The sequence below is a fragment of the Diuraphis noxia genome, unplaced genomic scaffold (assembly GCF_037042655.1).
Source record: "Diuraphis noxia isolate RWA-SAM2 unplaced genomic scaffold, SU_Dnox_SAM2 contig0001, whole genome shotgun sequence".
Classification (NCBI taxonomy): Eukaryota; Metazoa; Arthropoda; class Insecta; order Hemiptera; family Aphididae; genus Diuraphis; species Diuraphis noxia.
The window spans coordinates 93,815,915-93,829,522 of NW_028301711.1; the positions used below are offsets into that span (position 1 = coordinate 93,815,915).

Consider the following 13,608-nt stretch of genomic DNA (forward strand, 5'->3'; position numbering starts at 1 on the left):
TTGTTGTTTCGTTGCGAGTAATTTTTGCCGCTTCGACCTGCAAGGACTACCGAGCAATACAATACATAAAATAATAATAGCTTATTAATTCATTATTAATAACAATTAACAATATTACAGCAGTGTTTACGATAGGTTTCTTTATTTTGGGTATGTTCGGGACTCGGGAACGCTCGCCTCTGGGCCTCTGGACTTCTGAAGTATCGACTGATCGCTGAATGCGAAAAAAATTGAGCAAAATGCAGATACTATATTATAGATATTTTACTATTATCTTAAATCTTCACTGAAATCACTGGCGTTAGCCGTCCAGGTTCAGTTTTTAATTAGTAAGCGTTGTGTTCATTGCTGCGTTAGAGCGTTGGCGCGTTTGTGACAAATAATCTATTTGTTATCAAATTCATTTTTTTTATCGCTAATAAAATATTTTGCTTACATTGTTAACAATGACCATAGATATTAAACATTATAGGTACTAATCGACGGGACATTGTAACGGTAACGACACACTAGGGTAGCGTCGACAATAAATTCCATATAGGTATATAATATTTTAGTGATAGGTAGCGATTTGGCAGTTTACCAAAGACGCAGCTACATGGAAATAAAATTAAAAAAACAACAACGGAGAGGTGGAGGTCTTTAAACGCGTGTTTAGGTAACGCGCCTACGCGAGCCGAGGATGAGAGAGAGAAGTAACCAAGTAAAGGTCGCCACACGGCGACTGCAGCGGTGGCGGTAAAATTCTTTTGTCTTGGCGGTAACCGCCACCGCCACCGCCACCACCACCGCCACCTCCATCGACACCGACACCACCACCGACACCGCCACCGCCACCGCCACCGCCACCGCCACCGCCACCGCCACCGCCACCGCCACCGCCACCGCCACCGCCACCGCCACCGCCACCGCCACCGCCACCGCCACCGCCACCGCCACCGCCACCGCCACCGCCACCGCCACCGCCACCGACACCGACACCGCCACCGCCACCGCCACCGCCACCGCCTCTGCAACCGACACCGCTACCCCCTGTTGTGTGGCGACCTTAACAATACAGCCACAGCGGGACAGTTTCGAAACCAATTCGCGACAGCGTTGGTAGGGGCGCGTGAAAGACGTTGGTCAGTAACAAAACAGTATTATTACCATAGGCGTGCGCAGGCCTCTTTTTCGGGATATGCAGAAGGCTGACAATAGCGCGCCCTGAAAGTTATTAGCTCGTAAAATTCTGATAATATGTACACACAATTCACAAAATATTTAAAAAACCTACTGTTTATTTAAAAAAATATTGTAATAAATACCATTACAGCATAATACAAGAAGTATTTATTATATTATTATACATCTCGTGTCATATGTTATAAAAACTTGGTATATTTATTATTTATAACTCATTTAATATTGTAAATTAAAATATTTTTATTATACACATCTTATTTTCTATTATTCATGAATAATAATAAATACAATATAACCATAAATCCATGTACACCAGTTAATTCTGTACGATGGCATAACTATTGTAACGCAATATTAATGTCAACCTTAATTTTATTTCTTTAGGTTGGCGTTCCTGATATATTAATTATCTCGGCCATGCTTGTTCTGTCTAATAGTAGAAGGACTATAATGAATTAATGAGAATGGCTACGATTTTTCAAATAAGATCGCCGCGCCACTTGGATAGACTGATTAACACTGGCCACTGGGAGCGCAATCGTACGCCACTGCGTTGGTCAGGTTATGGTTACTGCGTAGAGTAGTAATACTCTTATCAGCTTTTATATAACATTTTAATTAACATTTTGTTTACGTTTTTCTTTAGTGTATTTGAATGTATTCCATAATACTAGTAGAAATTATACTTAGTATTTACTATAATTTATAAGAAAAATTAAAATTACCATTATAAAACTATATCTATAGATCTAGATCAGAAACTACAAATTGTTTCCACCAGAGCGCGTCTTGTATGCCCCTATCACGTGGGTAGTATTTCACTTTGTTAAAGAGCAACAACAGGTTCATTTCTTTATCGAGTCTCGAAGCACGTTATCTATATTGACATTAGTGTATGTTTTACCGCCTATTTTATTAAGGCCTCTACGATCATCGTCATTGTTTCGAGATTTTAGAGTGTTATTTCAACTATCAAGCAGACACCCATTTAAACAACTCAGCTTCTAAAACAAAAATGAAACAACATTTAACAACTCTGGTATAATCACTGATTTTGATGTATTTCTAGTTTTAATTTTTTTAATGTGAATCCAATATCTGTATTTATTGTTTATTTGTGCTGTAGTGCAAACTGTTTTGATCTGGGACATTAAGATAAAATTCAATCAAAGTTGTCAGTTTTATCTAAATCAACGTATACAACACGTACCTCACACAGCTCCAAGTTTTGCATCATCAAAGAACTATTCTTCAAACTACAGGTAATGATTAGAATCCTTTAATTAGTTAGTGAATATATTATTGTTTTTGAAAATTGATGATCTATTCAATTCTTTTTTTTATATTTTAAAATGGTTTAATATTATTAAGTTACAAATCAAAAAAATAGGTATAATAATATTACAATAACTATAATATTTTTTTACAATACGAGAAAGTTATTCATTAATAGAACTTTAAGTTATCAGTGATATTAAATACTACCAAATGCTACGACGACCAGTTCAATACATTTAAATTATTTTAACTATCACTTGACTCAATTTCCATTTTTATTGTATACTAGCTGTTCTTACTTGCATTACTCAAGTCAAAGCTTTATTTATGTTTATATAAATATATTTGTAAAAAAAAATGCATTTACCACATTTCTAATGATTATAATAGTAATATAATAAATAATAATATTGTTTACCACGGAATTGACGCCAATTACATTTTAAATAATGAAATAGTGATAAAAAAAATAAAATAAACAAAGATTATTGAATAAAGATTATTAAGTGGGGAGTGAAATAAATCTACAGTGTTTATTGAGTTTTCTGAAGACATAAAAGTATTAGAATCGAATGATGACATATATGTAGTTCATTTAGGTAAGTATCTAATAAATTTTATCGTTTGATAAAAAAGTTGTTTATTTTTAGAGTTTTGAAAATTTATTTTGAAGTATACAGTGGTTGTCGCTTATTGAGATTTCATATATTATTTAATTAAATAAATAGTAATAAAAATAGTATCTAGATATTTCAAACGAAAATGATGTTTAATTAAAAATATTGTAATATGCAGGGTACCTAATTAATTTTTGATAAAAATTTGTCCAAGTTGATTGGACTTTTCATTTTTCGGTTCAAAATTACCATATAAACTAAATGTGAGTCAAATTTTTTCTGTGATTTAGTATATGTGCGCATCATGATCAGCTTTTTATAGTATAATATGCGAATGAGTCAATTAACGCGAGTTCAATAAGTGGCAACTACTTTATTTGATAAAATATACCAAGTGGGTACTCTGCTGTATATCATTAGATGTCATATTAAATTTAAATTCAATGATATTAATCATTACATAGCGTAACCTGGAGTAAATTTTTGGATTGGGGAGTAGATTATGGTACAACTTAAAAATCTGTTATGTATGAAAAAGAAAAAACCTCCCCCAACCTAACCACACACACACACACACACACACTTATAGTGTTACACAGAGATATCTCCAGAGATATTAATTTGTATAAGTATTACTGAAATTTCAAATATTAAAACTAAAATATAAAAAAAAAAAGTAAACATTTATATATAGGTACTGTTAACTTTTCCCAGAGAAATAATGTCAAAAATCAAGCAGTCTATCTCTAATCAAGACGCTATAACTCCCCCAAGTTAACAGGAGTTTACATTACTAACAAAAAACATGTATATAAAACACAGTTATACATGAATTAATAAAATGTTATATACTAATATACTATATAAATAATTTTTATTGATTTAAAAATATTGACTTCTTGTACTTTTTGTAAAATTCCAAAATTTTAATAATTTTAATATAAAAAATTATAAATATTTATTTCAATACAATATCTTTAAAAACACGGTCTACAAAAACAGGATAAGCTAGCATTACTGAACAATATTATTGATATTTTATAATTTATTATTTTCTTAATCATGAATAAAAAAAAAAAATACAATAATATACTACTATGCATTGATTTTTTTATGTAAAAAAAATATTTTATAACAGGAAGAAAGCAAAAGGATGCTATTCTCCCATAGTTCCATCGATCTGATATCAGGAGTGTTAGTTTTTCTTACCTTTGTCACCAACAGATTATTTCTATGATTGTATATGAAAAACATTTTTAAATGAATAATGTCTGATTGTCTAGATATGTTACTAAATAAAATACATTAGGTATAATCATTCATGTAGAGCCTGGTACCAGTTACTCAGAAAAAAATATATTATATGATATAGATATATTTTTATATCTCCATTAAAATAATTTATTTTTCCAATAGTTATACGGTACCTGAAGGTTGAATGAATTTTTGTCGAAAATGTTGGATTGTTATAGTATTAAAATGTATGTATAAAATATAATGATAAACATTAACAATTTCAAGTATTATAGATAATATTTTTGGTATCAGTTGTAATATTTGTTTTAAGAAAATTTAATATTTCTTTTCTCAAACCAAAAAACCGTTTGAGACACTTTCCTCGACATAACCAGCATACATCTGTGTGCAATAATAAATCACCATTTAGTTTCGGTTTAAAACTAGATATGAATTTATATCCACATTTTATCAAAAAATGTAGTAAAATAACATAAAATACAGATAAGCGCTAAAATTATATGAAGTAATTTGAAAATGTAGCACAGGCCGCCAATTGCCCATCCCTGATCTATAGAAAATATGAATTCTAACATATTGTGAAAATTTCAAGTATTTATACAGTTGTTTGTTTTGAGTTGAACTAAAAATATATATATATATATATTGTTTTTGTCAAAAACTGGTTTTTGGAAAAAATTTTCTTTTCCCTTTATTTTTTCTGTTTTTCCAAATTATTTTGAATTGCACTACAAATTATCAATTTAGAACTTGCTTATCTACTACTATGTATGTATATAGATACAAAAAATAAAAAGAATTTAAAACATATATTTGTAAAATCTTTAGATACATTCTTCATTCAGCTTCAGTATCAAAAAATCACAAAACTATGAAACAAAAAGTTGTTTTTTTGTAAAGTTTATGAGTTAATTAATTAATTGTGTAAGAGCCTTAGAAAACAGTTGTTTGTGAGCTAAGCCGCTAAGTGATTAGTATCTAAGGGGTTGAATCTAATTAGTTTTTCACTCAAAAAATCACAATATTTATTGCTTATTTCCATTATTTTTTTAAATTCATAATATAAGAGTAAATACCCTATAATGAATTTGTGTGAGCATCATTGTATACATAAATTGGCACATAAACTATTAAACACTTAAAAAGTCATGGTTGGAATTTAAAATTTGAATAGCAAAGATATTACTTATAGATAGGATAGTTATAATTAGGTTCTAAGTATTAATAAATTATGCAATATCTTCAATTTGTTTTTGTTTGATTTATTTTTTATACATAGCTTGACTAGAAGAATAACTTATTACTGGATCGAATTATCAAATATTGAAAGAAAAATAGATCTGAGTTCAATCTTTTCTGGTGGTAAGTTATTTTATAAAAATATAAAATGTGTATTTTTGAAGTGTAATATATAAATTTATACTTTAGATAGTGTGCTTAATGATCGTCCATCTCACTTTAAAAAAGATACAACAGCCATAATGGAGAATAATAAGTAAGAAATAATTCTGTTTAAATATGAATGTATTAAAACTTAAATTATTTTTTTATAGATTAAATGAAAAAGACAAAAGTGGTTTTTTTTCTAAATTATCAAGAACACTTTACATTGGTAATTTAGATGAAAATATTAATGATGCTACATTGTATAAATATTTTGGAGAATTTGGAGATATTATTGTATGTACATTTATAAACACTTATAGTATTTCTTATTTATTTAATACATACTCGTACATTTTTGATTACAGAGCATTAATATTAAAAAGGAAGGTTATGTCAACGATAAATCATTAAAAGTATATGCATTCATTATATACTTTGATACCAGTAGTGTAGTTCTTGCTATGCTTAAAATGAATGGCGTGAATATAGAAGGTTGTCATGTATGTTTGGGTTTTGGAAGATCATATCCATCAAAATGTGTTTGGATCACGGGTATTAAACAATCAGAAGACAATAATTTTCTGCTGACTTTTTTAGCTGATTGTGGCCCTATTATAACATGTTTGATTGATCAAATAAATGAACGTGCTATAATATATTTCAAAGAGGTACGATTTTATTTAATTATTTCTTCACTAATTTTTATATAAGTTTTACTTTTAAAAGGATATCAAAAACTCATAAAATATTAATAAAATATTAATAAAAGTTGTTTCACTTGAAAAAGAACCGATTAGAATATTATAATAATAGTTGAAAATATAGAATACAATATTTTGTATGCCATAGGATTTATATTTTGTTCATATTATTAATTTGTTCATATTTAATTCTTAAGTTTCTCACCAAGCAAAAAATTATTTATTGACAATAATTAATAGAACAAAAAAAAAATTTAAAATTTATCATGGTTATGTATAGCTCAAAATGTTATGGAAATTAGAAAATGCTATTAATAAACTCTCAGTGAAAATATCTACCTATAATCTACAGATATTTTTTTTTGAGTTAAATCAAGAAATAAAATTGATTTCGTCATAAATTGATTTAACATAAAAATTTTAGTTATCATTAATTTTTTGTCTCATGTTTTAGATTGTTAATGCAGAAACGGCTATTAATAAAATGAAGGATGGTTTTTTAAATGGTTTATATTTTCATGGTGATTATGCATCTAGCGAATGTCAAGTAAAATTTGTTGAATTCTACAATAAACGAAATCATAAAAATTGTTTATCAATAAATTTGGATAAAATTACAATTCAAAATCCTTCAATACATATTGTTAATAAACAAAAGTAAGTAAAATTAAATGGAAGCTTATCCGATATTTTTATAATTTCTCTAAATATGTTTTGCCTGATAATTTTAATGCTTTACATGTTTATCATACTTTTTTTAACATATCTGTAATTTTCCCATTTATTAAACTTTAATTTTAGCTTTGCTCGAGTTTATGGGCTTGAATTTGTAAGTTCTATAATCTATATAATACGTCTACCATTATTATATATCTACCCTTATTATAGCCCCCTAAGTAATATCTTTTATCTATCTCAATCTTCTGTCACTGCTGGCCAATTCAACAACTCTTGCTCTATAGTCTTCCTACCTATGCAAGGTTTTTCTATTAGATTTTTCCTGTGGATTTTTTCTTGATTAAAGTTATTATTATTGATTATTTTTAATACTAATTCAAAAGATTTTTTTGACTTACTATAGTCAGGTATATTGAAGAATAAGCTAATAGTTTTTATATTGAAATAAATTAGTTTATTTAATAAATATGAAATATTACAACCATTTAAATTATGAAATTCTATGCCAATATGCCAAATATAAACTTTGGCGAATTTTCATTTTTTCCAAATATTATTACAGCACCGTAATATTATGACATTAGTAATTTGTTTACTGTAATTCATAGACCTTATACTAATAGACTGGCCTTGCCTATAGAGTAGCTGTAGTAAAAACCGGTCAGACATAATGCAGTGATGTACAATTTAATAACATCAGTGTTGTCATTGTATATTTAGTACAATGTACAATTATTGTACAATCATATTGTACTATTTTAATTTCTCTACTTTTCTTATGGCTTTTGCAGGATTTTAACTAATTATAAAATATTAAATAAGAAGCTAAGTAGTAAGTTTCAAAAAATAGTTACTAAACAGTTTTGTTTGTATAACATATATTAACAGAAATTAATAATAATAATAATAACAATTAAATAGGTATATATAATAAATTCAAAAATTTTTAAATAAATAAATACTAAAAATTAAAAATTAAAAACAAAGAAAATTATATGATATAAACATAATATTCAAAATAATACAATTAACTTGTCCAGAAAACAAAATAGCTGTTACCTACTTTAAATTATATAAAAAATAAATTAATAAATATGATACTTTATTATTGTAATTATTAAAAATATATACACATATACCTATAGGCATTATTCATTACTGAATAAAATCAATTTGGTGAGGTTTTTCCTAATACCTATACGTGATTGCTCTTGTTGCATACCAATGTTTTTAAGATAATTATAGATTGTAATGAAAAACATAAAAATCCTTATAATAAAGCCTGGTTAGATTAAATTTTATTACACATTTAACATTTTAATTATAAAATATAAAATAATTACTTTGTAAAGAGACATCTAATCCTGATGTGTAACCAATTTTACAAATGTAACATTTATATACCATTATAACAAATTTAAAATAATTTATTATAACTTATAAGTAAACTTAAACGAGCACTTAAACATGTACCGATATTGGCGTAATGGAAATAGTATTTTCAAAATAGACTACGATAATACGATAATTGTTATTATTGTGCAGTTCTACGTGTACGAAAGGCCAGTCTATTAGTATAAGGTCTATGCTGTAATTACAAACATTTCTAATCGGTATCAGTGTACACGCTTAATTAATCAAAACATATTATTGCAATAATTGACAGTAATCTCTATAGAAATTGAAGGGCGACCAATAGTATTGTGTTAACTTCCACAGAACTGGTCAATATGATCAGCAATCTTTTATTGGTACTGCCTTAACTTATTTTTATTTATTATTATAAAAAAATACTGAAAAGGACGTGATTTCCGCATACGTTGTCTCCATCTTTCAAGTGTGTAACATAGCAAATATTATGCTCATTAGATCACGTTTAGACGTTTTAGTTTAGAATTTATAGTGAATTTACCTCTTTATAAAATTTAATAATTATTATAATTTGTCTACGAATTCCCGTTTTTCTTAATTTTTATACTTTTGAAAACTACTTGGAATTTCAAATTTTGACCTCCCCTATGCACCAACTAGATTCACTTTCTAACCTGAAAATCTACTAGTTGAAAACCAAAATTATTGATACAGAAATTTTAATTTGTATATAATATCTACTAGGTCAGCAGGAAGTCATTATGCTAAGGTGGTTAATTCATGGATTGCTTCCAAGGAATCTACATCGCAAATTCCCTGTATTTGGGTTGATGGTATTGCAGATTCAGTCTCTAATGAATATCTGGAATCTCTTTTTAGTCAATTTGGACCTATTAGAAAGTGTTTAATTGACCGATTCAACAAACATGCATTGTTGTGTTTCCAAGAGGTAAATATTTACTATTAATGTATTTTTATTGATTTAATATAAATTTGTATCATTACATAATACTACATTCATAATATTACAGAAATTATTTAGATCTAATCTCCTATCAACATTTTAGGATTTTGGTAAAATGTTAATACTGAATATTTTGATTGTTAACAAGTTAACATGTTTTAATTAAAGCAATTTTCATAAGTTATTTTTTTTCAAGTACAATATCAATGTTTGTAAACACGTGTGTTTTTATATTTTAGAACAATGTATTTTACAATATATGTTTGTTTTTATGGGGTACAATTAAGTAATAAGTGACGTTTTTAAAATAACATAAGTGTGCACCAGGCTTAATAGTTATAAATAAGTATCGATTAGACACTAAAGCTGTAACTATTTTTGGTAAATCTTGAATTCCTGTAAATTTTTGTTGCTACATTTTTATTTCACTTACAGCTGCTTACACACAGCACACTGCAATCTAAATCATGTTGATACATTATATAAACTATCTTAATTTTTTCTTTGGGAAGTATATTATATACTTTTGGTTGATGGTAAATAAAGTTTAAATTTTAAATCTGATACAAAAATCGCTCATTCAATTTATTGTAAAAATGATCTACAAAATATAAATGTAATTATATTCTATTATAATTTTCAGACAAATTAATCTGTACCTTGAATCTGTTTTTTTCCTTGTTTGCTAATAATATATAGTTCAATGTTTTAGACATTACATTTATAATCTTATGTCATTTTACACTATCAAATAACATTTTAAATTCACTATCATCATTTAATCTTAGTTTTTAATTATACTTGCCATATCTTCAGTAGTTTGCATAGCTTCAACCAGATCTATATTCTGTGTGGAGTTTACTTAATTGAACATTCGTACTTAACACTTTTACTAGAATAAATGCTGCTAGTATCAATTATGGTTGTAGCACACGGTAATTAGTATACATACAAATATACTAAAAAAAATGCATTTATATATAGCTAAAAGCAATAAAATTGTTGGTATATTATGAATACATTTAGCATACATTTTTAGCTAAGATAGTTTTATAGGATCATAGAAAAAAAAAATGCTTAAGTCATTAACATCTTATCTCTAGTTATGATGCATGCCTTTAAAATATATAACTTATATTATTTAAGAATTACTAATTTTTTTATTATTTATTTTTTTAAGGAATTACATGCTCAGTCAGGTGTTACTGTAATGAATGGTAGCTATATAGAAGGTGAATCAGTACATGTTCATTTAGCATATATAAGGTGTCGAGCTTGTGAAATATCTAATACAAATAATGATAATTTCACTATTCAGCAACAAGCCAATACTGGTCAATTATCACCTTATAGTGAACGTCATGTGGATCCTTATTACAAATGTACAATTAATGATGAAACTTGCCCAATTAACATTAGGGATCCACGTAATAATTCAATTTATGATAATAACGCTCAGGGCATATCACAGCATAAATATTTAAACATCAGTAATATTAATATTCCTAACGATTCTTCAAATACAAATGCAAACGACAGTTCAATTACAATAATATTCAACGAGTATCCACCACCGATTCTTAAATCACTGCCACAGTTTGCTGATTCTGATGTATTGTCGCTTCCAATGCCCAAGTTTGCTAAGAATATTTCTAAAGAAATTACTACTACATTTTTAAGGTATTCGCTATCATCTAATGCTGATGTTAATCAAGCATATAGTTTTAACGTACATCATGATGATATAAAAAACTGTGGCTTTGGCTATACTGATAAGTGGAATAAACAGCAATACCAAAGCAACAATCATTCACCAAAATCTGTAGAATTGGCTACTGAACAACAAGGTTTGTTATTTGAAGAAACCAAAAAGCCTCAAAATGTTTTAAACAAATATACTCCCAAACAATTTATTCAACATCAATCAAGTCTCAAATTCCAAGACCAACAATTAAGTTCATCATTGAGTACACTTTCGAGTAGTAGTGATTCATCAAAATATGGTTTAGATCTTTCTGCGTCTGTTAATCAATCTCAATATTGTCCTCCAAATGATACTAAGTCAATAATAATTCCACAAAATAGTAAAACACCACTAATAGACTCTCAAATTCTGCATTTTGGTCCTAAGTTGTTAATTGATCAAAATGTGCAATATAAATCTAGAATGGTATCCAATATAAACGGATTGCTTTTGAAAAAACAAAATATTTGTTCTATGAGTAACAATATGCAGACATCTGATGCAATAAATACGGATTTTATCAACCCTATGCCTGGAGATGAGAATAGACAAAATGAATTATTTGAAAAAGATTATAGAACCCAAGATGAGTACACTAAGCATTGGGCGACCACAAGTAAGCGGTTAACTAATACCCAAAACTATGTTGAAAAACTTGACCATTTGTGGTTTAATGATACTTGTGAAAAAGAAAATGAAGACCAAAAGAAGTTACAAAATAAAAATAAATCTTTGGATATATCTGTTGCAGAAAATTCTATTGGACATGCTGTTCGCCCAATCATTGATGATGTAGAAAAATCATCTAATATTGATGAAGAGAATATGGATAACACTGTTGATGAAAAAAGTATTGCAAATATTTTATTGTCTTTGAATAAAAATTTTCAAAATAAGATTGTATCTAATGAAACCAGAGATAAAATAGAAAAAACAAATCACAATGTATCTGCAAGCAGTATTTCAAATAATGGAGATAATAAAAATAATAATTCTGTTTATTATAATCATGTTGAAATTAATAATTACACAGAAAATGAATCTCAAAAAATGTCCAGTATTAGTTTAATAGGAGGTGAAAACCATAATATTAAATATAATACAATTCAAGATGAAGTTGAAAAGACAAATGATGATGAATACAATACCAAACATTTGAATATTAAAACAAATATGGAATGGAAAAACCCCATTTTATATATTGATCTTCATGAAAAAGAAAACCAACTCTGCAAATCTAGTACTACACTGGACTCTAAATCAATAAAACCTAAAGAGAATAATAAGTGTACTCTTTTTGAGAATGATATGTTTAAAATAAAGCAGACAATCAATAAGAATAAAGAAATTATGGTAAAAAGTGAAACAAAGAATATAGAATGTAATAAGAATTACAAGTTTGGCGAAGGACTTACAGCTATTAAAGAAGAGAAACAAAATGTTGATATACATAAAAAATATTCTCACTTTAATTTAAATATCAAGGATGACAATAAGTTTAAAACATGTACTAAAAAAGTGGATGGAAATATTACCAGCAGTTATTGCTCTACAGAGAATTCATTAAAAAGAATTATTAGTAATTCATCTGAAAATCATAATGATTCTAAAAGACAGAAAATAAATAATAAGGCTTATGGATGGAGAAACGGGTATTCTATATCGGAAATCTTGTCAAATGCGTCAAAAGCTGCAATTTATAGCAAAGTGAAAGTTTAAATTTAATAATATTATCAAAAAAAAAGAAGAATAGAAAATGCTAAACAATTATTGAAACAGAAAGATAATGTTTGAATTTTACAATTGAGATTGTGATTGTAATTAATAGTGGCTTACAATATTTGTAATAAGTTAGGAATATCATAGTTTTAAGTTATCATTTTAGAAATTACAATCTAATACAACAGTTTTGGAATTTGTATAAGTTATGATAGTGTTAAGTCTTAAGCCGTATAAATGATTATTTTGCATCTATTGTTAATCTTAGTACTACTATATAATATGAACTATACATCTATAAGTATATCTAAGATATTGATTTTATTAAATATTTCTATTTATTAATCTGTATTTTTATTTATGAATTGAAATGCAAATTTAGTACAAAAACTATGGAAATAAGAAATATATTTAATGTATTATCTTTTCTATTTATGTAATTACATTTTTTTTTAACATACATAATTTGTTGTCTATGAAATTAAAATATTTTGATACGTATTCCATTCATGTACTTATTATACTTACATGTGTTAGTAATGTTTTATACTTAATAATTGATAATTTGATATAGGTAACTGTTAAGAATATAAATTAATGTAATATTAGTTTTTTTGTCCTATTTTAAATATTATACTAAGTTAAATGTAATGCAAAATTAAATATATTTCATACATAAAATGCTATGATTGTGTAAATTAGTATTTT

The 13,608-nt window shown here is 27.1% G+C and overlaps 1 protein-coding gene across 1 annotated transcript; it reads left to right on the top strand.

Moving 5' to 3' along the window:
* The first annotated feature begins 1,955 nt into the window (after positions 1-1,955).
* Positions 1,956-13,192, top strand: LOC149062496 (uncharacterized). The gene is made up of 9 exons (XM_089217748.1): positions 1,956-2,224; positions 2,312-2,447; positions 5,617-5,699; positions 5,766-5,832; positions 5,891-6,017; positions 6,089-6,391; positions 6,879-7,081; positions 9,218-9,422; positions 10,618-13,192. Exons 4-9 carry the CDS (start codon positions 5,819-5,821, stop codon positions 12,898-12,900), a joined length of 3,135 nt encoding a protein of 1,044 aa, XP_089073874.1. The 5' UTR covers positions 1,956-2,224; positions 2,312-2,447; positions 5,617-5,699; positions 5,766-5,818; the 3' UTR covers positions 12,901-13,192.
* The last annotated feature ends 416 nt before the right edge of the window (positions 13,193-13,608 follow it).

Excerpts from the sequence above, each read along its gene's own strand:
- LOC149062496 (XM_089217748.1), top strand. Across the intron at positions 6,392-6,878 it reads CTATAATATATTTCAAAGAG|ATTGTTAATGCAGAAACGGC; the intron begins GTACGATTTTAT and ends CTCATGTTTTAG. Across the intron at positions 9,423-10,617 it reads CATTGTTGTGTTTCCAAGAG|GAATTACATGCTCAGTCAGG; the intron begins GTAAATATTTAC and ends TATTTTTTTAAG.